General features: G+C 37.7%; 1 protein-coding gene across 3 annotated transcripts in view; it reads left to right on the top strand.

The window, feature by feature from the left end:
• The window catches only part of LOC107952146 (pleiotropic drug resistance protein 3), a 30,196-nt gene extending 5,785 nt beyond the window's left edge, over positions 1-24,411 (top strand). Inside the window, exons 3-25 of one of the 3 annotated variants that reach the window (XM_016887428.2) lie at positions 1,798-1,880; positions 2,038-2,122; positions 2,852-3,011; positions 3,122-3,198; positions 3,448-3,501; positions 3,592-3,682; positions 3,779-4,080; positions 4,240-4,521; positions 4,607-4,920; positions 5,636-5,796; positions 5,900-6,003; positions 6,439-6,592; positions 6,683-6,817; positions 6,917-6,990; positions 7,083-7,415; positions 7,507-7,797; positions 7,948-8,031; positions 8,294-8,427; positions 8,625-8,677; positions 13,578-13,752; positions 14,539-14,710; positions 15,224-15,478; positions 21,154-21,420. In XM_016887428.2, the coding sequence (XP_016742917.2) occupies positions 1,798-1,880; positions 2,038-2,122; positions 2,852-3,011; positions 3,122-3,198; positions 3,448-3,501; positions 3,592-3,682; positions 3,779-4,080; positions 4,240-4,521; positions 4,607-4,920; positions 5,636-5,796; positions 5,900-6,003; positions 6,439-6,592; positions 6,683-6,817; positions 6,917-6,990; positions 7,083-7,415; positions 7,507-7,797; positions 7,948-8,031; positions 8,294-8,427; positions 8,625-8,677; positions 13,578-13,752; positions 14,539-14,710; positions 15,224-15,478; positions 21,154-21,420 (3,840 nt within the window). Of the gene's footprint in view, positions 1-1,797; positions 1,881-2,037; positions 2,123-2,851; positions 3,012-3,121; positions 3,199-3,447; positions 3,502-3,591; positions 3,683-3,778; positions 4,081-4,239; positions 4,522-4,606; positions 4,921-5,635; positions 5,797-5,899; positions 6,004-6,438; positions 6,593-6,682; positions 6,818-6,916; positions 6,991-7,082; positions 7,416-7,506; positions 7,798-7,947; positions 8,032-8,293; positions 8,428-8,624; positions 8,678-13,577; positions 13,753-14,538; positions 14,711-15,223; positions 15,479-21,153; positions 21,421-24,350 lie in introns of those variants that run through there. The other 2 variants (XM_016887427.2, XM_041085718.1) reach the window with 2 other exon arrangements.
• The last annotated feature ends 708 nt before the right edge of the window (positions 24,412-25,119 follow it).

Raw genomic sequence — 25,119 nt, 5'->3', positions numbered from 1 at the left:
TAATTTAACTATGAACGCAACAGAGAATGAATCAAGAAAATAACCAAATATTAGCCAATGAGATAGACAATACCCAAGAAAGAATCCACCTAGACTTCACCTATTATTATGAATATGAATTAAATGATTTATTCACTTGTCACTTGATTAGTAGAAATCCCTAAATTATGTTAATATCTCTTTCGAGAGTGAGAACAACTAACTCTAGATTGATTAATTGAAATCTCTTTCTAATTAAAACCCCTATCATCGCATTAACTCGATCTATGGATTCTCCTATTAGATTTGATTCTAATCTGGTAGATTTATGTTGTCCTATTTCTAGGATTGCATGCAACTTCACTCAATTATGCTAGATCTACTCTTAAATAGAGACTTTTGCTCCACTGAATTAAGCACATTAAACATGAATTAATATCTTGAAAATATTAAAATAAGGAATAATCATACATAATTGAGAATAAGAATCAAGTATTTATCACATAAAATAAAAATTAAATTATAAGATTCATCATAGGTTTCATCTCCCCTAGGTATCTAGGGTATTAGTTCATAATCTTTAATGAAAACATCTTAAAGTCAGAAAAACCACAAGACACAAAGAAACTTAATAAAACTTCTAAAGAAATTAAAATGAGATCTTCAATCTTGATGGAGATCTACTTCTGAGTTGGCTCTGATAGTGTTCTTCGAGTGTTTTCTTTGATATTCTCTGATTGCCCTCTTATGTCTTCTTCTAATGGGTATTTATATACTTTAGAATGCTCAAAAACCATAAAAATTAGGTTTTTCTACGTATTTGGGAAGTAGGGTGCGAAAGCGACACAGGCTAGCACATGGGCAGTGTCCAGCCCGTGTGAAAATGCCTAGGTCGTGTGGATCCTAAAAATAGCTCTATTTGTCTAATTTTGGCTCTTTTTTCACTCATTCGCTCCCAAATGCTTTCCTAAGTATAGAAACATGAATTTAAAGGATTAGGAGAATTAAATTCACTAATTTGCATAATTAATCATCCTAAAATACATTAAGAATAAAATTAAAATATGTTACTTTTATAGCTTATCACACGCACTCATCATTAGTAGCGTGCACCAAAACATCTTCATTCTAACCGCGGATACAATTCATAAGCCCATTTTGTGGATATACTCCGCATTTCATCAATCTCGCCATATAGATCACAACTCTGTTCTCACTTGGACAATTCGCTAGGCTTGTTGCGTATAAACTTTCCGCAACATGATTGTCCACATGATAGTTTGCATGTTCACATAATGGTCCGCATAACAATATTCCGCGAGGCAATTCGTTAGATGATTATCCACCAAGTGATTCGCATTTGAACTGTTTGCCATTTGTGCGAGTTGTTGCATGGTTTGCCACCTCGCAACAGACATATACTTATATCCAACGCTCACACTAAATTTTGAGTGATGTAACCTTTTCTCCTTAGTTGGATTAACTTTCTAACTACATCATAGATATGGAAATCACCTTTCGAGGCTTTTCGTGTTTCATAACTTTAGAAAAACAAAAATCCTTCTTTTATAAGCGGAAATTGTATGAATAGAGGATCCAAATATGGCTTAAGCTTTCTCTGAAGGCAACGTTGTTGACAATTCTGCATTTATCTATTGAAGAATCCTTGAATTGTTTAATATAAATTTTCTTTATATGCATTCCAATAGTGGATTTTTTATCATATACTCGTCTAGCAATTGAGCCTTTTATTTGCTACGCTCTCTCATAATCACATATAGGAGACCAGCTAAGTTTCATTTGTCCTTCTTGTAACAGGGTTTAGCCAATCTACCAGGTTCAAAACAAGAAGCTAAGATAAGCATCCTAAATGGTGTGAGTAGCATCATTAAACCGGGAAGGTATATCCATGGAGTACTCAGAAGTTGTTAAGTTTTTAAGTTACTATTTTATAGCTAAAGAGGCACCCATGATAGGAATAGTGAATTTTCTGCTTTATTGAGTAACATTGTCCACATATCTGACCTGGGTTGACTATGACTCGTTTTCTTCATGCAGAATGACTTTATTGCTTGGCCCTCCAGGATGTGGCAAAAGCACGTTTTTGCTGGGGCTTTCTGGGAAGCTGAGTCATTCCCTAAAGGTAATATCTTAGAAATATCCGGAAGTGTTGATTGCGACATGAACTGTTGCAGTTACATACTGAAAATAGAAGAGAAAGATAAGAAAACTTTACGGTATATAATTCACCACATTTAAGCAAAAGTTCACTTTAAGAATGTCTTGGAACTTGGTTCAACCATTCCAGAGTTTACTTGGTATACTAATGTTTATGTAAATTGAATTTAGCGGTTACGTATTGTTGTTCTTCCTAAGAACATTTAAAAAGATTAAAACATGGTTGGTTAAGATTTCTGTAACCTCATCTATGCTGCATTTCATGATATTGATTATGATTCTTGCTTGGTTTTTCACCATGGAAATGTTTTCCCTATATTACTCAGACTCTTCATTTTCTTGAAGTATTAGTATCCAACACCCATGTCAAACACACATTTGGACATTGTTATAGAAATATGACCCTCCAAATAAATAAAAATCCTTAGAAAATACTAAGCATATCAATGTTAGACAATTACCCGTATCCAACAACCATTCCCAAGTCTGAGTAGTTAAGATAGGTTTTTCCAATAACCATATCTGTTTGTAACTCTTGGCTCACCGTTCTAAACTTCTTCTCGTACAATTTTCTTTTGTACGCGTATTATAGCTGAAAATTTTGCAAAGAAGTGCTTCGTGGGAATTTGATCACCAGGCCAATCATGTGTTGCTTATAACTTTTGTTTTCTTCCCACTCTTTCCTCCTTTAAAGGTTGCGGGGGAAATAACATATAATGGCTACCGACTAGAAGAATTTGTTCCTCAGAAAACCTCTGCTTATATTAGCCAATATGATCTGCATACCCCAGAGATGACAGCTAGGGAGATACTTGATTTTTCTGCACGCTTTCAAGGAATAGGCAGCCGAGCTGGTAAGAGTTCCTTGACAAATATTACTGGTGATTTTCATGTCAATGTTGTAGTCTTGTCAGGTTCTCAACTAGTACTGTTTCATTTACTTTTTTTTTTTCGGTGTATGAAGAAATCATGAAAGAAGTCAGCCGAAGAGAAAAGCAGCCCGGAATTGTACCTGATCCCGACATAGATGCTTACATGAAGGTAATCATCAAGCTTAGTTGCTTTCAAAGTCATAAGATATTATGGAGACACTGATCCACAATTCAGACTGGAATTTGAGAAAGGCCAAAGTGAGAGTTTGCTATATGACAGGAAACTGATAAAGGAAGAATATTTAATGCCTTTCAAATTATAAATTTCTAGAATTTTTTGCTCCTCCTTATTCTTGCTCGACACAGTGGAATGTATGCTTTTGATGATTGTAACCATTATTTGAAACTGTTTTCACAGGCAATATCAGTTAAAGGTCAGGAAAGTACTCTCCAAACTGATTATATTTTGAAGGTAGTTCACCACCTCTCTTTTATACAGCTGAATATTTTAACAAACTTCTTATGGACTGTGAGTGATTTTTGTTATTTAAATGTTCTTCAGATTCTTGGACTAGACATCTGTGCTGACACCAGGGTTGGGAATGCCATAAGAAGGGGAATATCAGGTGGTCAAAAGAAAAGATTGACAACAGGTAGTGGATGTTTGCGGGTGAACATTTGATAAGTTCTTGGAAACAGCATTGTTTTCTCTGCTGTTATGATTGTCAAGTTTTTCTCAATGAGTGTAGGTGAGATGATTGTGGGGCCAGCAAAAGCTTTGTTCATGGATGAAATATCAAATGGCCTTGACAGTTCAACCACTTTCCAGATTGTGTCCTGCCTTCAGCATCTCGCGCATATTACTGATGCTACTGCATTGATATCACTTCTTCAGCCTGCCCCGGAGACCTTTGATCTCTTTGATGATGTTATTTTATTGGCAGAAGGGAAAATTGTGTATCAAGGCCCTCGCACTAACATTTGCAAGTTCTTTGAGGACTGTGGATTTAAGTGCCCAGAAAGAAAGGGCATTGCTGACTTCCTTCAGGAGGTATGCTTTTGAGATTTCTAGTAGCAAGTGTCGAGTAGGAACATGTGCCTGACAAGGTATTTCAAGAAAAAAAAAACAGTAGTTGGTGCAACATAGCCTAACTTCTTGTTTTTCATTCATTTCTTTGATGGTTAGTTTTATTTTTTAAAACTTATTCAGGTAATCTCTAGAAAAGATCAAGAACAGTATTGGCACCATAAACAGCAGCCTTACAGCTATGTTTCAGTTGATCATTTCATAAAAAAATTCAAAGAGCATCATATTGGTCAGAATTTAGATGAAGAACTCTCAAAGCCATTTGACAAGTCTCAAAGCCACAAAGATGCTCTATCCTTCAAACCATACTCCCTAAGTAAATGGGAGCTTTTCAAAGCCTGCTCCATGAGAGAATTACTTCTAATGAAGAGAAACTCTTTCACTTATGTGTTTAAATCTGTACAGGTAACTTCCCTTTGGTGTTGCCTTATTTTCTTTTTTGTCATTTGTGAGCTGAAAGAAAATATTATTGGATTGTTTCTTTATGCAGCTAGTCATTATTGCCTCAATAACAATGACTACTTTCTTGCGAACTCGAATGGCTGTTGACGTCATCCATTCAAGTTACTTTATGGACTCTTTGTTCTATGCTCTTGTGATACTTCATGTCGATGGGTTCCCGGAATTAAGCATGACTGTATCAAGAATTGCAGTGTTCTACAAGCAGAGAGAGTTGTGCTTCTACCCTGCATGGGCTTATGCGATTCCTGCGGCAATCCTCAAAGTTCCTCTTTCACTTTTGGAGTCGTTTGTGTGGACATCTATGACTTATTATGTCATTGGCTACAGTCCTGAGGTTGGAAGGTCAGTTGCGTTATTTGTTAGTTCAAATCTTCTTTCAAGTACCCCTGTCTTCTGCATATCTGGATATGGGTATGGGAGATATGATCCTCCAAGGACTCCAATTGTATGAAAATCTTGGAAAAAATTGAGCATACTCTTATCGGACACGTACCAGTGTCTGACACTCATTTCCAAATCCAAGTAAAATAGATCGTATCTAGAGAACTTTTGTCGTTCAACAAAAACTGAAGTCTTATACTAGTAATGTGGCATTGTAACATGAATTTCGACAATATCAACACTAACTTTCATGGATGTCATCTAGCACGTATACAGACATGGTATGAAGATGTGATCCTTCATGGACTGCAAGTACATGAAAAAAAATGGAACATCCAGTTGTGTATGTACTGGACAGTTATACCCAAGTCTCAGAAACTAAGGTTGCATTTAGAAAACTTTTGTTGTTCAAGAAAAGCTAAAGTCATATACCGGTCATGTGGCATAGTGACATGAAGTCTGGGGATATCTAAACTAACTTCATGGATGACCTAGTAACGAGTTCAATCATCTAACTCATTTTCAAATGATGCACTTTTAGACATGGATCAAGTTCAAGAAAACCACAAGGGAAGTTAACTTCCATGTCGCCATTTCTCATTCCTTCAAGCCTAATGTTAGAAATTTTGAATTTCATATATGATCTAATTTGGTTTATATTATACTCTCTTATTAGGTTCTTCCGCCAATTCCTTATATATTTTGGTGTTCACTTAACATCCATATCCATGTTTCGTTGCATTGCCTCTCTCTTCCAAACTATAGTTGCTTCCACAACAGTTGGTGCTCTAGCAATTATGATTGTTTTGCTGTTCGGTGGCTTCATTCTACCGAGACGTAAGATTTTATGATGCAATGAATTTTCCATGTGAATAACATTTTGTTTACCTAAGAACTAAGCTTTTCTGTTTATTTCCACCCTTGCTTTTATTGATTGCAGCATCTTTGCCTTCTTGGTTGGAATGGGGATTTTGGCTTTCTCCATTGACGTATGGGGACATTGGCCTGAGTTTGAACGAGTTCCTTGCTCCACGGTGGGAAAAGGTAATGTTTCGCTGCTCAAACCATAATAATTGTAGCAAAAGTGCTGTAGTTGGTATAGTCCTATATTACTCAGACTCGAGTGGGTGTTGGATACCGTATATGTCCAACACGGGTAGGTTCATTTTTCGTGGAAATTTTTCAATATATTTGGAGGGTCACATCTCCATATCAGTATCTAGTTATGTGTCAAATATGGTTACTTCGAGAAAAGGAAGAGTCATGGATGTTTGCTATGACTTCTTCCATTATTTCTTTTATTCCTAAAAAGGATTTGGTATGAAGTTATCTAATCTGTTTGTCCACCACTAAGAACTCTCATGTTCATGACCAACCGTTGTATTAAATCTCTGTTTAAATTTGGGGAAAAAAAAGTGTAAATTCTAGCAGTTAATTCATTTGTAAATGATTGTCATCTCTATTCAATTATATTTACAGGTGATGTCTGGAAACACAAGCATAGGGCAACAAACTCTGGAAAGTCGAGGATTGAGCTTTGATGGCTACTTTTACTGGATATCAGTCGCAGCATTAGTTGGGTTCATATTACTTTTCAATGCTGTTTTTACCTTTGCATTAACTTTTTTGAACCGTGAGTTCATCTTCTTCTGAACTGTAAGTTCTTTAATTCGCATAAACTTTTCCTTCATATGTGCTAAGCCATACATTTATATGCATTCAGCCCCAGGAAAGTCTCGCACAATGATTTCTTTTGAAAGGTGCTCTCAACTACAGAGAAAAGATGACAAAGAAGGTTTACATAAAGAAAGTAAACACGCTGTTAATGATCCAGGAAATGTGGCAGGACCAAAAACTGGTGAGCATTGCAATAGAATTCTTATTTTCCACTACATCGGATTTGTTGATTATATACATCTTTCCAGTTTTCTTACTTCTGTTATTTGTAATCTCACAGGACAAATGGTTTTGCCTTTCGAGCCTTTAACTGTGACATTTCAGGATGTGCAGTACTATGTAAACATTCCTCAGGTAGATACTCTAGAGTTGGTTTGCATTTATCTTTCATGTAATTCTCACCTGCAGTTCTTAATTTCAAGTCGGCAATGCCATTTTTTTCCCAGGAAATTAAAGGAAGGGGCTACAAGCATAAAAAGCTACAGCTTCTCTCAGGCATCACTGGTGCATTCAGGCCTGGTGTTTTGACAGCATTGATGGGTGTCAGTGGAGCAGGGAAAACAACTCTAATGGATGTTCTTTCTGGAAGAAAAACTAGTGGTATTATAGAAGGAGATATTAGAATTGGTGGGTACCCAAAGGTTCAAGACACGTTTGCAAGGGTCTCAAGTTACTGTGAGCAAAATGATATCCACTCTCCACTAATTACTGTGGAAGAATCGGTAGTATATTCTGCTTGGTTGCGCCTCCCATCTCATATTGATTCAAAAACTAAAGATGTATGAGTCGATACCTCTTCTTTCAGCTCATGAATAAACATTTTATAGTTTGTTGCAGGATTTGATAACTTTTCTATTGATTTTTACTCAGGAATTTGTCAATATGGTCATTGAAACTATAGAGCTTGATGGGGTTAGAGATTGTTTAGTAGGCATTCCAGGAGTCAATGGGTTATCAACTGAGCAGAGGAAAAGGCTAACTATAGCTGTGGAGCTTGTTGCCAACCCGTCTATCATATTCATGGATGAGCCCACTTCAGGTTTAGATGCAAGAGCGGCTGCAATTGTAATGAGAGCAGTGAAAAATGTTGTTGAAATGGGAAGAACAGTTGTTTGCACAATCCATCAACCAAGTATTGACATATTTGAGGCATTTGATGAGGTAATAGTAATTATGTATACCTTTTATTTTGCCAAAAAACAAAGGGTTAACGGTGAAATTTTAGCTTATATGAGACCTTATTTTTCCAAAAGCTCCAAATGTGGAAAACAAAACCAAGAGAAAAATCATTCTGTTTTTCTATTCCTGCAGTTGATTTTGATGAAAACCGGGGGACAGATTATCTATTCTGGGCCACTGGGGCAGAACTCCATGAGAATTGTTGAATACTTTCAGGTCAGTCAACTTGTGGAATTATAAGAGTAGTTTTTTTAAGACACTGCTTTGCGATACTGCCCTCTAAAGAACCTTAAAATACATGAAAAAAGATAGAAAAAAATTAAACTTACTTGTGTTGAAAACATACTCGTATCCGGCACTCATGGTCGTGTTTGAGCAATGTTGCTCCTTATTGTCTGAGATTCAATATGTTGTGGTATTCGATAAGAATAACTTCAGTCCAGAAGCTGATTAACTCTTTTTCCAATTGTTGGTATAGAATATACCTGGAGTGCCCAAGATTAAAGATAACTACAATCCAGCAACATGGATGTTGGAAGTCACTTCTACATCCGTAGAGGTTGGAAATGGCATAGATTTTGCACAAATTTTTAAAGGCTCCACCTTGTGCAAGTAAGTAAAGATACTAGGATTTTTTGTCGGCTTTCGTTAACAAAATAACCAGGTTTATCAAAAGCAAAAAGAAGGTGAAAACTTCGCATTACTGCATCATCTTTCAATGCAACATAGACTGCATATTGTGGGCTAAAAACGTACTTTTAATCTTACATTTAGCTATGAGTGTGAGTGTTTTGGTCTTGCATTTGAAGGGAAAACAAGGAGCTGGTTAAGCAGTTGAGCTCACCAACTCCTGGTTCAAAATGTTGGAGCTAAGTGCAACAAATAGCAAGGTTCAACAAAAAGCTTGCCGAGCAAGAATCGAGACTTGCGGCAGAAACAAAGAAGAAAAATGAAATAAATTTTAAGCAAAGCTAAAATAGAGAGTATATGGATGAAATCTTGATTGAATTCATTCATATTTTTTTAAAATGGCATAAAGCCTATTTATACAAGCTTACAACTTGACAACTTAGTTGGAATACAACTAAGTTTCATCATTACATCCACTTAAAATAAATCACCACCTACTACACTAACAAACTTAGTTGGAATACAACTAAGTTACATCATTACATCCACTTAAAATAAATCACCACCTACTACACTAACAAACTTAGTTGGAATACAACTAAGTTACATCATTACATCCAAATAATAATAATAATAATAATAATAATAATAATAATAAAACATGTGATTGCTACATGCTAACCATTGCTTCAATACTCCTCCTTGGTTTGCATGGAGCAAACACCTAGCTTCCTTCTTAGACATTCGAACCTTGTGACATTAAGGGCTTTAGTCAAAATGTCTGCAAGTTGATCCTCAGAATTACAATGGATCAGCTTCACTTCCTAAGCTTGCTCCATTTCTCGAACAACATGCAACTTGATGCTGAAATGCTTTGTTCTTCCATGGAACACTGGATTTTTAGCAATTGCAACTGAAGATTGGTTGTCACAGAAGATCTCAGTAGCTTCCTTTTGATGCACTTTCAAATCAGCTAAGATTTTCCTTAGCCAAATGGCTTGGTTGACAGCACTTGCAGCTGCCACATATTCTGCTTCAGCAGTAGATTGAGCCACCAGACTTTGCTTCTTCGAGCTCCAGCAAAACATGGCTGAACCAAGGTTGAAAGCATACCCTGAGGTGCTTTTCATGTCATCTATCGAGCCAGCCCAGTCACTATCAGTGTAGCCAACCAGCTTCAGATTTCCTTCCTTGCTGTACTTTAAACCATAGCTCAAAGTGCCTTTGACATATCTAAGCACTCTCTTAGCAGCTTGTAAATGCTTTTTATTGCAACAATGCAAGAACCTTGAGAGCAATCCTACAGCATACATTATGTCTGGTCTAGTGGCAGTTAAATATAACAGACAACCAACTAGACTTCTGTAGGTTGTTTCACAAACCTTCTCAAAATCACCTTGGCTCGATAGTTTTTCTCCAACAGCAACAGGTGTTTTAGTTGCTTTACTGTTTTGCATGGAGAACTTGGTCAGAATCTTTGTGGCAAAGTTTCTCTGACTTAGAAAGATCCCATTTTGTGCTTGAGTCACCTCCATTCCAAGGAAATAAGACATTTCCCCTAGATCAGACATTTCAAATACTTCTTGCATCTTGGTCTTGAAATCGACCAGCACTGCTCGATCTCCTCCTGTCACCAGCAGGTCATCAACATATAGGGATACAATGAGCTGTGTTTGTGTCCCTTGCTTCTTGACATACAGTGTTGGCTCACTCTTGCTTCGATCGAATCCCAAATTAGTCAAGTAGCCATCGATTCTGCTGTACCAGGCCCTTGGAGCCTGTTTTAAGCCATATAGGGCCTTCTTCAGTTTGTAGACCATATGCTCTCTGCCAGCTATCTTAAACCCTTGTGGTTGTTCAACATAGATCTCTTCATCTAAGAAACCATTCAGAAAGGCTGATTTCACATCGAGTTGATGGATCTTCCACTCGAGCTGTGCTGCTAAGGCAATCAGTAATCTGATGGTGTCTAGCCTGGCCACTGGTGCAAAGGTCTCCAGGTAGTCCAGGCCATACCTCTGACTGAACCCCTTGACAACTAGCCTTGCTTTCAGTTTGTTCAAGGTACCATCAGCATTTTGCTTGGCTTTGTACACCCATTTCACCCCAATTATCTTCCTTTTGACTGGCCTTTCAACTAATTCCCAGGTCTGGTTCTTCTCAATCATGCTAATCTCCTCAGCCATTGCCTGCTTCCACTCTTGCTGAGCTTCAGCCTCTTCAAAATTGCTTGGTTCAGCTATGGCTACATGAGCTCTTTCATAAATCTCAGTCAATGGTCTTGTTCCTCTAACTGGTTCATCATCAATGTCCATTTCAGGAACATTTTGATCTGGCTCAGCTTGATCTGCTGCAAGTCCTTCTGAAACTTCCTCAGGTTCATGTTTTTCCCAGTTCCAACATGACTTTTCATCAAATACCACATCCCTACTGACTGACACTTTCTTTGTTGAAGGATCCAAGATCCTATAGCCCTTCTTAACAGTGCTGTAGCCCACCAAAATACCAGGTCGAGCCCTTTCAGACAATTTGTCCCTTTTGACAGCAGGTACATGAGCATAACAGATGCATCCAAAGACCTTCAGATGAGCCAGTGATGGCTTGAATCCAAACCAGGCTTCGAATGGAGTCTTCTGATCCAAGGCCTTGGTTGGAAGCCTATTTTGAATGTAGTTTGCAGTGTTAACTGCCTCTGCCCATAGTGCTTTAGGCAGATTCTTCTGAATCATCAAGCACCTGGCCATATCCATCAAACTCCTATTCTTCCTTTCACTTACACCATTTTGCTGAGGTGTATATGTGTTGGTAAGTTGATGTTTGATGCCTGCCTTATCACAGAAGGCTTGGAACTGAGCTGAGGTGTACTCAGTCCCATTATCAGACCTTATGGACTTCAGCTTGCAACCTGTTTCAGTCTCAGCAGCAGTCTTGAACTTCCAAAACACTGAGGCCGCCTCTGATTTCTGTTTTAGGAAGTAAAGCCAGCAATATCTTGAAAAATCATCAATGAACAGTATAAAGTACCTGTTTCCACTTAATGACTCAGTCCTCATAGGGCGACACACATCAGTGTGCACCAGTTGGAGTTTTTCAGAGGCTCTCCAGGCTTGATTCGAGGGAAATGGGAGTCTGGCCTGCTTTCCTAGCTGACACACTTCACACACATCATCATGATCCACTAAGTTGATGAAGTTTTCAGCCAAGTCCTCTCTGACCATTCGAGCCATCGATCTGAAGTTGGCATGTCCCAGTCTTTGATGCCAAAGCTTGGATTCATCTGATGTGACTGTGTAGGCAATGTTTGACTCACTGGTCCAGTCAACTACAAAGCTCTTATTAGCCATAGGAACTGCCATCAGCTTGGATCCACTTGGATCATTGATTTGGCATTGGTTGTCTTTGAACACAACAGAATAACCTTTCTCCAGCAACTGAGCTATGCTGAGCAGGTTTCTGTCAATTTCAGGCACCAAAAGCACATTTGAAATCACTTTGGCACCTGTGGGGGTGCATATCAGCACATCACCCTTGCCTTCAGCTTGAATAAAATGTCCATTTCCTATCTTGACTTTAGTTCTGCAGCTTCTGTCTAAAGACTTGAAGATTGCAGCATCAGGTGTCATGTGGTTGGTGCATCCACTGTCTAGAAGCCAACCAGATGAGAACCTTTCTTGAGCAGCTGAGCATAACACAGCAAAGACTTGCTCCTCTTGGTCACTGTCCTCCTTAGCTACTCGAGCCTCAGCTTTCATCTGTTGAAACTGACTCTGCCTTGATTTGGCCTTGCTCTTGCAGACTCTCTCAACATGACCCTTCTTTTTACAATGCTGACATACAGCATCTGGATTGAACCAGCATTTTTCTTTTGGATGACCAGCCCTTCTGCAGTGCTTGCAAGTCTGACCCTCTTTTCTTGCAACATCAGTCCTTGGCTTGTCTCTTCAGGCCTTCTTGCCTTTGTAGGCAGTGTTTGTTCTTGCCTGAAAGGCACCTTCTTGATGCTCCTCCAGTCTGCTTGCTCTTCTTTGCTCTTGAGCATATAAAGCATTAATCAACTCTGTCAGGGAGATGGTGTACAGGTCCCTTGAGTCCTCGAGAGATGAGATTTTTGCCTCATACCTCTCGGGCAGAGTTGCAATAACCTTCTCCACTATCCTAGCTTCCTTGAGCTGCTCTCCAAGGAGCCTAATGCTGTTAACCACAGCCATAATCCTGTCAGAGTACTGCTTGATAGTTTCTTCTTCCTTCATCTTCAAATTCTCGAAATCTCTCCTTAAGTTCAGCAACTGTTGCTGCCTTGTCCTCTCTGTCCCTTGAAACTCCTCTTGCAACTTGTCCCAGGCTTGTTTTGGTGATTCACAGGCCATAATCCTTGTGAAAATCACATCTGACACTGAGTTCTGGATGCAAGACATGGCTTTGTGCCTCTTGGTCCTCTCATCAGCATGCTGCCTGATTTGAGCTACTGTTGGATTGCCTCTAAGTGGCTCTGGTTCAACATCTGAGTTGACTACCTCCCACAGATTGAAAGCTTGTAGGTAGGTCTTCATTTTAACCACCCATATGTGGTAGCCTTCTCCATTGAAGACTTGAGGTGCAGCTGGTGAAAAGCTTGATGAAGCCATGAATTTGTATAACAGATCCCTTAAGAAATAGGCTCTTGATACCAATTGTTGGAGCTAAGTGCAACAAATAGCAAGGTTCAACAAAAAGCTTGCCGAGCAAGAATCGAGACTTGCGGCAGAAACAAAGAAGAAAAATGAAATAAATTTTAAGCAAATCTAAAATAGAGAGTATATGGATGAAATCTTGATTGAATTCATTCATATTTTTTTAAAATGGCATAAAGCCTATTTATACAAGCTTACAAATTGACAACTTAGTTGGAATACAACTAAGTTTCATCATTACATCCACTTAAAATAAATCACCACCTACTACACTAACAAACTTAGTTGGAATACAACTAAGTTACATCATTACATCCACTTAAAATAAATCACCACCTACTACACTAACAAACTTAGTTGGAATACAACTAAGTTACATCATTACATCCAAATAATAATAATAATAATAATAATAATAAAACATGTGATTGCTACATGCTAACCATTGCTTCAATACAAAAGATCTATATTTTCCTACTCGCTTCCCCCAGAATGGTCTGGAGCAATTCAAAGCATGCCTCTGGAAACAGTGTTTATCCTATTGGCGAAGCCCTGCATACAATTTGACGCGCATTGTTTTTATGACAGCCTCATCTCTAATGTTCGGCGTGCTATTCTGGCAGCAAGGAAAGAATATGTTAGTATATACGTTCCATTGATTCAGCCTTATTTTACATTTGTTTGGCTAATGATGCTTAAAAGTTTGGAACTGCTTGCTCTCTCTGTATCTTCTCTAGCTCATAGCAATCAGTAATGCGTTCTTGCATGAAGGTTTCCATTTACTTGGTCCGAAAGATATGTGGCTATGAAAATAGGAATCAAGTGGAACGACTTTGATTGGATGGCAGTGTAACACCCTAATTCTACATTAAGACAGTTCATACCATTCATACATAATATGTATGTAAAGGCTTAAGCTTACATTTGTGAGGCATCTTTCTCGTCAAATGGATAATACTTTGGGTGTTGGTCTTCACAAACGTATCGAGCAATTACCACTAAGAACCCAGGACTAAGTGGTACACTGTGCAAGCTGGTTTTGCTTGTTCCATATTGGGTTTGATAAGGATGTCAACCTTTAATTCTCTCGATATATAGAGAGAGACTTAATCCGTATTTGGAGGTCGTGAGGCTTTCGAGTCAAAGCAAACAATACCGTGCAACACCTGTTTTCTTCTATGCTTGCGCGTAAACATGGAAGAATTAAGATCTTAGATCAAAACATTATGTATGAATGGTATGAACCGTCTAAACAATAATTTTTTAACAGTGAGCAACCAGAGCTCTCTTTCTATATTAAAATCATTACTGATACGATGTGGAAACCTTTGCATTGGAATCTGTAAGTGGTTATTGGATATAGTTGAAGGAGTATACCATTTGGAAAGGACTGAATTTCATGGTCTGTTCCTTTGTTTTGCAGAAATAACCAACAAGACCTGTTCAGTATAGCTGGTTCGATGTATGCAGTTACAATTTTGTTTGGCATAAACAATTGTTCGACAATTCTGCCATTTGTTTCAACGGAGCGCACAGTTTTATACCGGGAAAGATTTGCAGGAATGTACACTTCATGGGCCTATTCTTTTGCACAGGTTTAAACTTCTCATACTTCCTCAACAACTTTAATTGGTTTGCAAGCTAATAATCAAAGGGTTTTTCGACTGGCTCTTCTCGATGACGTTGGTCGGACTTTCTTTTTGTTTGTTTTTTTTTTCTTTTGAAGTTCCTTTATCTCGTTTCTGTGTATAACATAGTTTTGAATATGCGTATAAGGTTATAAACTTTTAAGGACTCTAGATACATGAAAAAAGAAGCATCTAGACAATTGAACATACTTGTCTTGGGTGCATATCCATATGCTACACTTGCATACAGTCCAAGTGAATAGCTTCTTGATGTTGCTCTGACTCTTCATTTTTCTTGAAATATCCATATCTGGCATATATACCAATATCCGAATGGGTATAACACCCTTCAAGGATCCTCCAAGTCCAAATACATAAATGGACTTAGAGAAATATTAAACACATCCCTCCTATTTGAAACTGAATTTGAGTAACATAGCTTCTTGATTCATCCTAAAGACTTGGTTTTTGACATTGTAGGTGCTTGTTGAGATTCCGTACTTGTTAACCCTAGCAATTATTTATGTGATCATCACATATCCAATGATAGGATATGAATGGTCAGCCTATAAGTTATTCTGGGCACTCTACAGCATGTTTTGTACACTGCTATATTTCAATTACTTAGGGATGTTGCTGGTTTCACTCACTCCAAATATTCAAGTGGCTTCCATTGTGGCTTCATCTGCCTACACCATGCTGAATTTGTTTGCTGGATTCATAATTCCAAAACCAGTAAGTTTCTAATTTGCAAAGTACTTATCCTTAAGTAGTTGATGATTGGATTAGTCAATTCGATCAAGCTATAATTAATGACCTCTTTGATCCAATATATACTATAAATAAGGATTTTTGCTACCTACAAAGTACTTATCCAAGTAATTTCTTAAAATCTTAGATGATGATCAAACTAGTTTTTTAGATCAGTTTAATTACTTAGCCAAGTAATTTCCTAAAATCTTTGTTGATGATCAAACTTGTTTGTTAGATCAGTTCAATCCAAAATTAGTGGCTTGTTCAGTCTAATTTATATCAACAAACGGGACTGTAGTGAACCGGTTCAATTGGTAAAAAAACTGATTGTTTTATTGAACCTTTTTTTTCTTTTTTTTTTTGTAAATGATACTTTTAACCTCTTAGCCATATATTGAAAACTACAGCATTAAGCTAAATACATATTGCTATCAGTTAATTACTATATTTAACCTTTTAGAAAACTGCACAACTGGTTGAACTGATGACCTAGATAACTCACCAGTTTGACCTCTAATTTATTTGTTTTATTCATAATGAAGGTTCATGTACAAGGGAGACAATGTCAAATCTTGCCATCTCGTACATAAACTGATAAAATACACAAAAAAATGTGATCATTGCATGTTGTGGTCAAGTTTGGAAGTATATGTATATGTATTTACCAACTCAATGTGTGCCCATTGTTGGATTCTAACTTAGCAAACAAAGTTTAAAAACAACTTAGATGAATGTTTTAGATGTTTGAAAGCTTAAAACAGGAGCAAGAACAAGGAAAAGATGAATGAGCAAAGTGTTTTTCTCATTACCCGAATAAGTGCATGGTTACATACATAAATAGAACAAAGTTACATAGAAAGAAAACACAGCTTGCTTGTGCAAGTAACTAAAGGTTTACATCAACAAAATGACAACCTAATTTGACTACTAAATCAGCTAAGCACACATTTTAACCTTAGCTGATCAAAGCATATAATGATTACACCATAGACTAACAAAAGTCAACTAAATAAACAAGGCTTGTCGAATTGCACAACGGATTTCAACATGCTTCAGCCGAGTTTCTGGTTTCATGCATGCAACGTAAGTTTGCATGGATTCTTCAACTTGCTGCTGTCGTTGCCACCTTTTAAACACTCCTCCTTGGCTACAAAGCAGCAAACTCCGATTTTCTTCTTCAAATATTCAAACCTTGAAGCAGCCAATGGTTTGGTTAATAGATCAGCAAGTTGATCTTTTGAGCAGCAGTGAACTAAGCTTATCTCCTTGGACATTTCAGCTTCTCTCACAAAATGATATCTAATTTTAAAATGCTTGGTCTTACCATGAAAAACCGGATTTTTGGCAATGGCTACAGCCGATTGGTTGTCAACCTTAATCACAGTGGCCTCCTTTGGATCAGCATTCAGATCACACAATATTTTCCTAAGCCAAATGGCTTGATTTACAATAGAAGCAGCTGCGATGTATTCTGCCTCAGCAGTGGATTGAGCCACTGTCTGTTGCTTCTTCGAGCTCCAGCAGAAGACACTTGAGCCAAGGGTGAAGAAGTAGCCTGATGTGCTCTTCATGTCATCAACAGAACCAGCCCAGTCACTGTCTGAATATCCCACTAGTCTCAGCTCCTCAGCCCTTTCAAACTTCACTCCACAACTCAGAGTCCCTTTGACATACCTTAGGACCCTTTTTGCTGCTTTAAAATGTGCAACTGTGCAGCAATGCATGAATCTCGATAGAAGACCAACAGCATGCATGATGTCTGGTCTAGTTGCAGTCAAATAGAGCAGGCAGCCAATCAAGCTTCTGTAATTCTTTTCATCCACTCGATCTTCATCTCCTAGGCTGGTGAGTTTTTCTCCTAAAGCCACAGGAGTGCTAGCAGGCTTGCAGTTTGTCATGCAAAACCTGCTCAAAACCTTCGATGCGAATGCCTTCTGGCCTATGAAAATACCTTGTTCATTTTGTTTCACTTCCATGCCAAGGAAGTATGTCATTAATCCAAGGTCAGTCATCTCAAACACAGTTTGCATTTGCTTCTTAAAGGTTTCAATTTCCTCCCTTTTGCAGCCAGTGACCAGTAAATCATCAACATACAATGAAACAATTAGCAAAGTTTTATTACCTTCCTTCTTAACATAGAGAGTAGGCTCACTGGTGCTCTTTGTGAACCAGAGCCTTGTCAGGTAGGTATCCATTCGATCGTACCAGGCCCTTGGAGCTTGCTTGAGACCATACAGGGCCTTTTTGAGCTTGTAGACCTTCTCTTCTTCTCCTTGAACTTCAAAGCCTTCAGGTTGATCTATGAAGATTTCCTCCATGAGAAATCCATTTAAAAAGGCTGATTTGACATCCAGTTGATGCACCTGCCACTGTTTCTGGACTGCTAAGGCAAACAACATTCTTATAGTGTCCAGCCTTGCAACAGGAGCAAATGTTTCAAAGAAATCGACTCCCTGCTGTTGGCTATACCCTTTCACAACTAATCTAGCTTTGTGTCTGTTCAGTGATCCATCTGCATTATTCTTGATCTTGAACACCCATTTAACTCCAATGATCTTCCTACCTTCTGGTCTATCAACCAGCTCCCAGGTTTCATTCTTTTGAATCATCCTTAGTTCAGCTTCCATAGCCTCTTGCCAGCATTTCTCTTTCGAGGCTTCAGCATAGCAGGATGGCTCAACCATGGTCACAGCACATCTTTCATAGATGTCTGCCAATGTTCTGGTGCCCCTAACAGGCATATCATCAAAATCATCCATAGCTTCATTTTCAACTTCAGCATATTGGTGATCAAGGTCCTGCAAGTCTTCTTCAGTTAAGCTTGCATCTGTCCCATTCCACTTCCAACAGCTTCCTTCATTGAACTTGACATCTCTGCTTACAATAACCTTTTTTGTTGATGGATCAAAGATCCTATAACCCTTCTTCACACTGCTGTAGCCTACAAATACCCCTGGCACAGACTTTCTTTCCAGCTTGGTTCTCTTCTCTGCTGGCACAAGTGCATAGCATAAGCATCCAAACACTTTCAAGTGTGACACAATTGGTTTCTGCCCGAACCAGGCCTCAAAGGGTGTTTTACCTATGACTGCTTTAGTTGGTAGTCTATTTAGTAAGTAGACAGATGTGTTTACTGCCTCAGCCCAGAAGTTGTTTGGCATTTTGGCCTCAAACAGTAGGCATCTGGCCATATCAAGAACAGTCCTGTTTTTCCTCTCACAAACACCATTTTGCTGTGGTGTGTAGACAGTGGTCAGTTGGCGTAGGATGCCAGCATCATCACAAATCTTCTGGAACCTCTGAGACACATACTCGGCTCCATTGTCTGACCTTAGGCTCTTGAGTTTGCTGTTGGCTTGGTTTTCAGCCAAAGCCTTGAACTTGCGAAAGAAGTTAGTGACATCTGACTTTTGTTTCAAGAAGGTTACCCAACAAAACCTGGTGCAATCATTAATGAACAAGGCAAAATACTTGCAGCCATTTAGTGAGCTGGTCTTCATAGGTCCACAGATGTCAGTGTGAACCAACTGAAGTTTCTCTTGGGCTCTCCATGCCTTGTTGACTGGAAAGGGCAGTCTGGTTAGCTTGCCAAGCTGACAGACTTCACACACCTCTTTGTTTGGCTCGAACTTAACCATATCTTCAACCAAATTCAGTTTTTGCATTTGCCCGAGTAAGTTGTAGTTCACATGCCCCATTCTTTTGTGCCACAAACTTGCCTCATCAGTCTGAGCTGCATATGCTCTTGCTTGCAACTGATTTACATCCACATTGAAGGTTCTATCTTGCATAGCTACTTTTGCCAACACTTGGTCAGTAGCATCTTTGATTGTGCAGATTTTGCCTTCAAACAGGAGAGAGTACCCTTTCTCCAGTAGCTGACCAACACTTAACAAATTTTGGTCAATGTCAGGTACATAAAGAACTTCTGAAATGGTTTTAATACCTGACTTGGTGCAAATCACTGCTTTGCCTTTGCCTTTAGCCTTAAGAAGCTCACCATTTCCAATTCTAACATTGGATTCAAATGAGGTGTCAAGCTCCTTGAACATGCTTTCCTCTGAGGCCATATGATGAGTGCATCCACTATCGATCAGCCAAATCTTGCTGACTTTGCTTGAGCTTGCAAAGCAGGAGGCTGTGAAGACATGTTCTTCCTGTGCCTCGATGTCTTCAGCTACTTGAGCCTGATTATGATTCTGTGACTGAGCTTTTGGTTTGTTCTTACACACTTTCTCAATGTGACCAAGCTGTTTGCAGCCTCTACACTGATGTCAGGCCTGTACCTGCAATATTTCTCAAGGTGAGTTGTTTTTTTGCAATGAGCACAGGGTGGAAACTTCTTCTTGGCAGCTTCCTTCTTTCCTCTTTCTTTCTTTTCTGACATAGGCTTCTTGCCTTTGTGATTCGAGCTGAAGCTTGAGCTCTCTCTACTCCTAGCTTGAAAAGCTCCCTCAGAATACTCCTCTATTCTGTTTGCTCTTCTTTGCTCTTGAGCATAGAGAGCATTTATCAGTTCTGTCAAGGGAATGGCAGATAAGTCCCTCGAATCCTCTAGGGAAGAAATCTTGGATTCATACTTCTCTGGCAAGGTTGTTATGATTTTCTCCACTACCCTCTGATCACTAAAGTCATCTCCAAGCAGTCTTATGTTGTTGACAGTAGACATTATTCTGTCAGCATACTGCTTGATGGTTTCTGAGTCTTTCATTCTCAGATTCTCAAAGTCCCTTCTCAAGTTAATGAGTTGTTGCTGCCTGGTTTTGTCTGAGCCTTGAAACTCTTCCTTGAGTTTGTCCCAGGCCTCCTTTGGTGTGTCGCAGGCCATTATCCTTGTAAAGATAGCATCTAAAACTCCACTTTGAAGGCATGACATGGCCTTGTACTTCTTTGCACAGTCTTCATTATACTGCCTTATCTGAGCTATCGTGGGATTAGCTCTTAAGGGTGGTGGTTCAGTGTCATTTTGGACAACATTCCACAGGTCATGTGCCTGTAGATATGTTTTCATTTTGACAGCCCATATATTGTAGCTTTCACCAGCAAACACGGGTGGAGGTGTTGGTGAGAAGCTCATCTTCACGCAGCTTCCAAAACTCTGAGCAACAAAGATAGTTCCTGCTTCTTTTCTTTCAAACACACAGCACACAACAAGAGGCCCTCAAAGACAACAGGCTCTCGATACCATTTGTTGGATTCTAACTTAGCAAACAAAGTTTAAAAACAACTTAGATGAATGTTTTAGATGTTTGAAAGCTTAAAACAGAAGCAAGAACAAGCAAAAGATGAATGAGCAAAGTGTTTTTCTCATTACCCGAATAAGTGCATGGTTACATACATAAATAGAACAAAGTTACATAGAAAGAAAACACAGCTTGCTTGTGCAAGTAACTAAAGGTTTACATCAACAAAATGACAACCTAATTTGACTACTAAATCAGCTAAGCACACATTTTAACCTTAGCTGATCAAAGCATATAATGATTACACCATAGACTAACAAAAGTCAACTAAATAAACAAGGCTTGTCGAATTGCACAACAGATTTCAACATGCTTCAGCCGAGTTTCTGGTTTCATGCATGCAACGTAAGTTTGCATGGATTCTTCAACTTGCTGCTGTCGTTGCCACCTTTTAAACACCCATTTCTTTTGTAGCAAATACCAAAGTGGTGGATTTGGTTGTATTATATATGTCCCACATCTTGGGCAATGAATGGCATGCTTACTTCCCAGTATGGAGATGTTGATAAACAAATACTAGCTTTTGGAGAAACAAAAACTGTTGCAGCATTTATTGAAGATTACTTCGGTTTTCACCACAGTTCTTTAGGCATTGTTGCTATTTTTCTCTTTATCTTCCCTGTTATTTGTGCTACCCTTTTTGCATACTTTATTGGAACACTGAATTTCCAAAGGAGGTAGATGTTCTTGATTGTCTATATAAGTATCATTTGCCATTGGTAGAGATTGTGAAATTATTACCAAAAGAAAAATGATATTTGAGAGTCTGTCAGTATTGCTAATTTACTCGTAAAGCTTCGTTGCATCTTAAGAGTTCTATTAGTTAGATTTGTTAACAAAATCTGTGAGTGGACAAATAACTCTTATCCCCTAAAGCCTTATTTCATATGTATTCTCCTTCATTTTTGATGTAATGTAGAGCTATATGTTTATTAGATCATTATGCCTGTTGAGGCAAGTATGAAAAGTGGTTCATGTAGTGTCACAAGCAGTGGCCATTGCAGTCATCACTGTGTAAGAGATTTGAATGATTTTCCATATTGAATGTTGGCAATATTTTGAAACAAAATTTTTGGGTTGTAATTGTTGTTGATATTGTGGACTCCTGACAACTATTTTTCAAAATCAATCCATTTAAAGTAACATATCTTGAAGATTGGATTGGATCAGATCAAGCAATCAAAACCCTTTTAATAAGGAGATTGGATCGAGATACCTTGAAGACTTATCGCTTACATCTATACATTACCTTGGATTTTATTATTATATTATATATGTTGTTTTAGTTGCATTTTTGTAGAGGAGATGGATTGTAATTGATCTATTATGTTAGCAAGTCGAAATCACTATACAATGAGGAGACTTGTACAGGTTATGTACTGAGAGTTTTAGCACTTGTCTATTCATTTAGCATCTGGGAACTGAGAGTGCATTGATAGTTTAAACAGGTTTATTTCTTTGTTTACATTCTAAGTTTTTAGGGGGGAAATAAAGGAAAAAAATTTAGATCTTTAAAGGTGAGGTTGCAAAACTGGGAAGTGTTAAGACTTAAATTACTTGTACAAGCCTAAAAGATAGTGGATTTTATCTTTAGACAATGCCTCACAAACGTAGGGAAACCGAACTGCTTAAGAAGTCTCATTGTATTTCATCTTTGTTTATCGTAGTTACACTCCCAATCCCACTACCTATGTCACTACTCATATCACTGCTCATACCCAAGGGAGGCGATACTAAACTAAGATTAGTTCTTACGCTAATGGGTCTTGTTAGTAATTTAATCATGTAACATCCCGAAATAGGGCCTAAACGGAATAGTGGTTGCGAAACCATAAATCTGAGGTAGAAAAATTTATTTTATTATCATTTTAAGGTCTATGGCATGATTGCATGATTGTGTGAAAATTTCGTTTAGAAATTTTATCGATAGAGGGTCCAATTTGATATTTAGGACTATATTGCAAAAGTTGTAAAATGTGTGTTCTAGTTCACAAAGGTATTAAGTACTTGTGAGTAATGGGCCTTGGATAGTAATTAGACCATTATACTAGTTTGTACAAACATACCTAAAGGAAAATAAAACACCATAGTTTTTAATTAAGGGCATTTTGGTCATTTAGTTATTAAAATGAATTAAAAACAAAATTAAAAGCCAATTTTTGTCCATCTTCTTCATTAGGCCGAAATTTCAAGGTTTCTCCATAGCTAGGGTTTGTTCCAAGCTTCCAATCTCCATATTAAGTGATTCCAAGCCCCGTTTTTAATGTTCTTTACGTTTTTGGAGTCCCGGTAACTTGATTAAGCTTATTCTAACAATAATTCAACCTAGGGTTCATATTTGGAAAAATACCCATAGGCGAAATTTGTGTATTTTGGTGTTTTATGATAGAATATGAGGTTTTAATATGTTAGACAACTTGTGCTACTCGGTTTTAAGTGAAAACGAGTAAAAGGGCTTAATCGGTAAAAATACCTAATAGTCATAAGTACATGTTAGAGTGAGAATTTGATTTGTCATAGAAGGGAAAAATGATCAGCATGTCATAAAACATAAGAAAATAGGATGAAGTTTAATTTTCGAGCCTTGGGGAAAAAGTGTAAATATGTAAAAGTTTAGGGGCAAAAATATAATTTTGCCAAAGTTTGGGTCAAGGATTGTTTTAATAAATGTGAGTATTAAATAAGCTAAAATTTTTTATTATAGATCAAGAAGAATAAAATCCGGAGTTAGACCGGGGAAAGAAAAAGATAGTGGACTAAATCGATATAGTTGATCGTATTTTGTTTCGTGGTAAGTTTGCGGTAAATAAATGCAATATTCTATTATTTTATGTTAATTTTGTTAATTTCCAGCATGTGTATATTTATTTTATGAAATTATTCAAAGAAGACTCAAGCATGAATTGACGAAGAAGTAATTTCAGAAAGTCCCGGTTGAACCTTAGGAATGTGTAGGATACAAATGTCATGACATTAGGGTTTAAGGATACCATGTAAGACCATGCCAAGGCATGGCAATTAGTAAGGTTTCTAAGGCAAGGAAATCATGTAAGACCATGTCAAGACATTGATAAGTTACTATAAGGAAAAGGTCCCATGTAAAACCATGCCAAGGCATGGCATTGGTGAGTTCATAAGGCAAGGATACCATGTAAGACCATGTCAAGACATGGCAATGGTAAGTTTCAAAAGGATACCACGTAAGACCATGACAAGTCATGGAAATGGTAAGGTACCCGCGTATCCTTAGTATTCCAAGTGGTTCAACGAGAAAGTTTAAAGAGAATATCAAGGTAAGGTAAGGTAAGACGAGTTATACTAAAAAGGTAAGACAAGTTCATGCTAGAAGAGCAAAGGTGAGTACATAATGTTCATGTATGCTTGATAAGGAAAAAGGTAAGTAAAATGTATTATTAAATTTGATTAAGTAAGTAAGTATTTAAGTAAGTGAGTAAGTGAAGAAGTTTAAAATATGTCTATGACAATCAATGAAGTTGCATTAAGTAGTATCATGCCAAGTAGTAAGATAATTCTTATGAATGTTGTTATTTATTTGCATGCAAACTTACTAAGCTTAATGCTTACCCCCTTTATTTTCCTTATTTTTATAGTTTTTTCAAGCTAACTCGGGGATCGTAAAGTACGTCGGAGGTCCGGGCACACTATCACGAGGATTATTTTGGTATAGCTAGACGTTTCATTTTGAGTATGGCATGTATAGCATCGTAGCCATTTTGTGTGTATGATCTTATGATATGGCTGATGAATGGTATGTAAATGCTTGATAATGATTAGCTATTAGAATGGCTAATCAAGGACATGTTTGGTGTTATGTATGCCTAAATGCTAGTTATTCCATGGAAATCATGACGTGAATTTGGAAAATCACTAAAAATAGTAGAAATGGATTTAGATAGTGAATGAGATATATAATTAAAGCTTGATGAGTCTATTTTCATATGGATGGAACAAAACAGGTATATGAGTGATATTTTATGAGATATTTAAATTTTTGTGAAACAGGGCCAGAGCGATTTCTGGATCCCCTGTTCTGACTTTGGAAATTCACCAAAAATTGTACAAAGATAATTAGAAGTCATGCTTTACATGTACAGATTCCTTTTTATGAGAAACAAACGACATAATAATTGAAACTCTGTACAAGGAGATAGTTAATTCGTAATACACAAGGGTCAGAGTAGTCGAACCCCAAAACAGGGGAGACTTTAACTAATAAACTGTACCAGTTGGCCCGACCCAAAATTCTATAAAAATTTTAGTTGATAGATATATGAGTCTAGTTTCAGGGAAAATTTACGAAATTGGATTTCGAGTTTCGTAACTCGAGATATGAATTTTTAAGCGACTGTGATGCAGTTA

Source organism: Gossypium hirsutum, chromosome A02 (assembly GCF_007990345.1).
Source record: "Gossypium hirsutum isolate 1008001.06 chromosome A02, Gossypium_hirsutum_v2.1, whole genome shotgun sequence".
NCBI classification, from domain to species: Eukaryota; Viridiplantae; Streptophyta; class Magnoliopsida; order Malvales; family Malvaceae; genus Gossypium; species Gossypium hirsutum.
The sequence above is the reverse complement of the archived record's forward strand: the minus strand, read 5'-3'. Positions and strand labels throughout refer to the sequence as shown.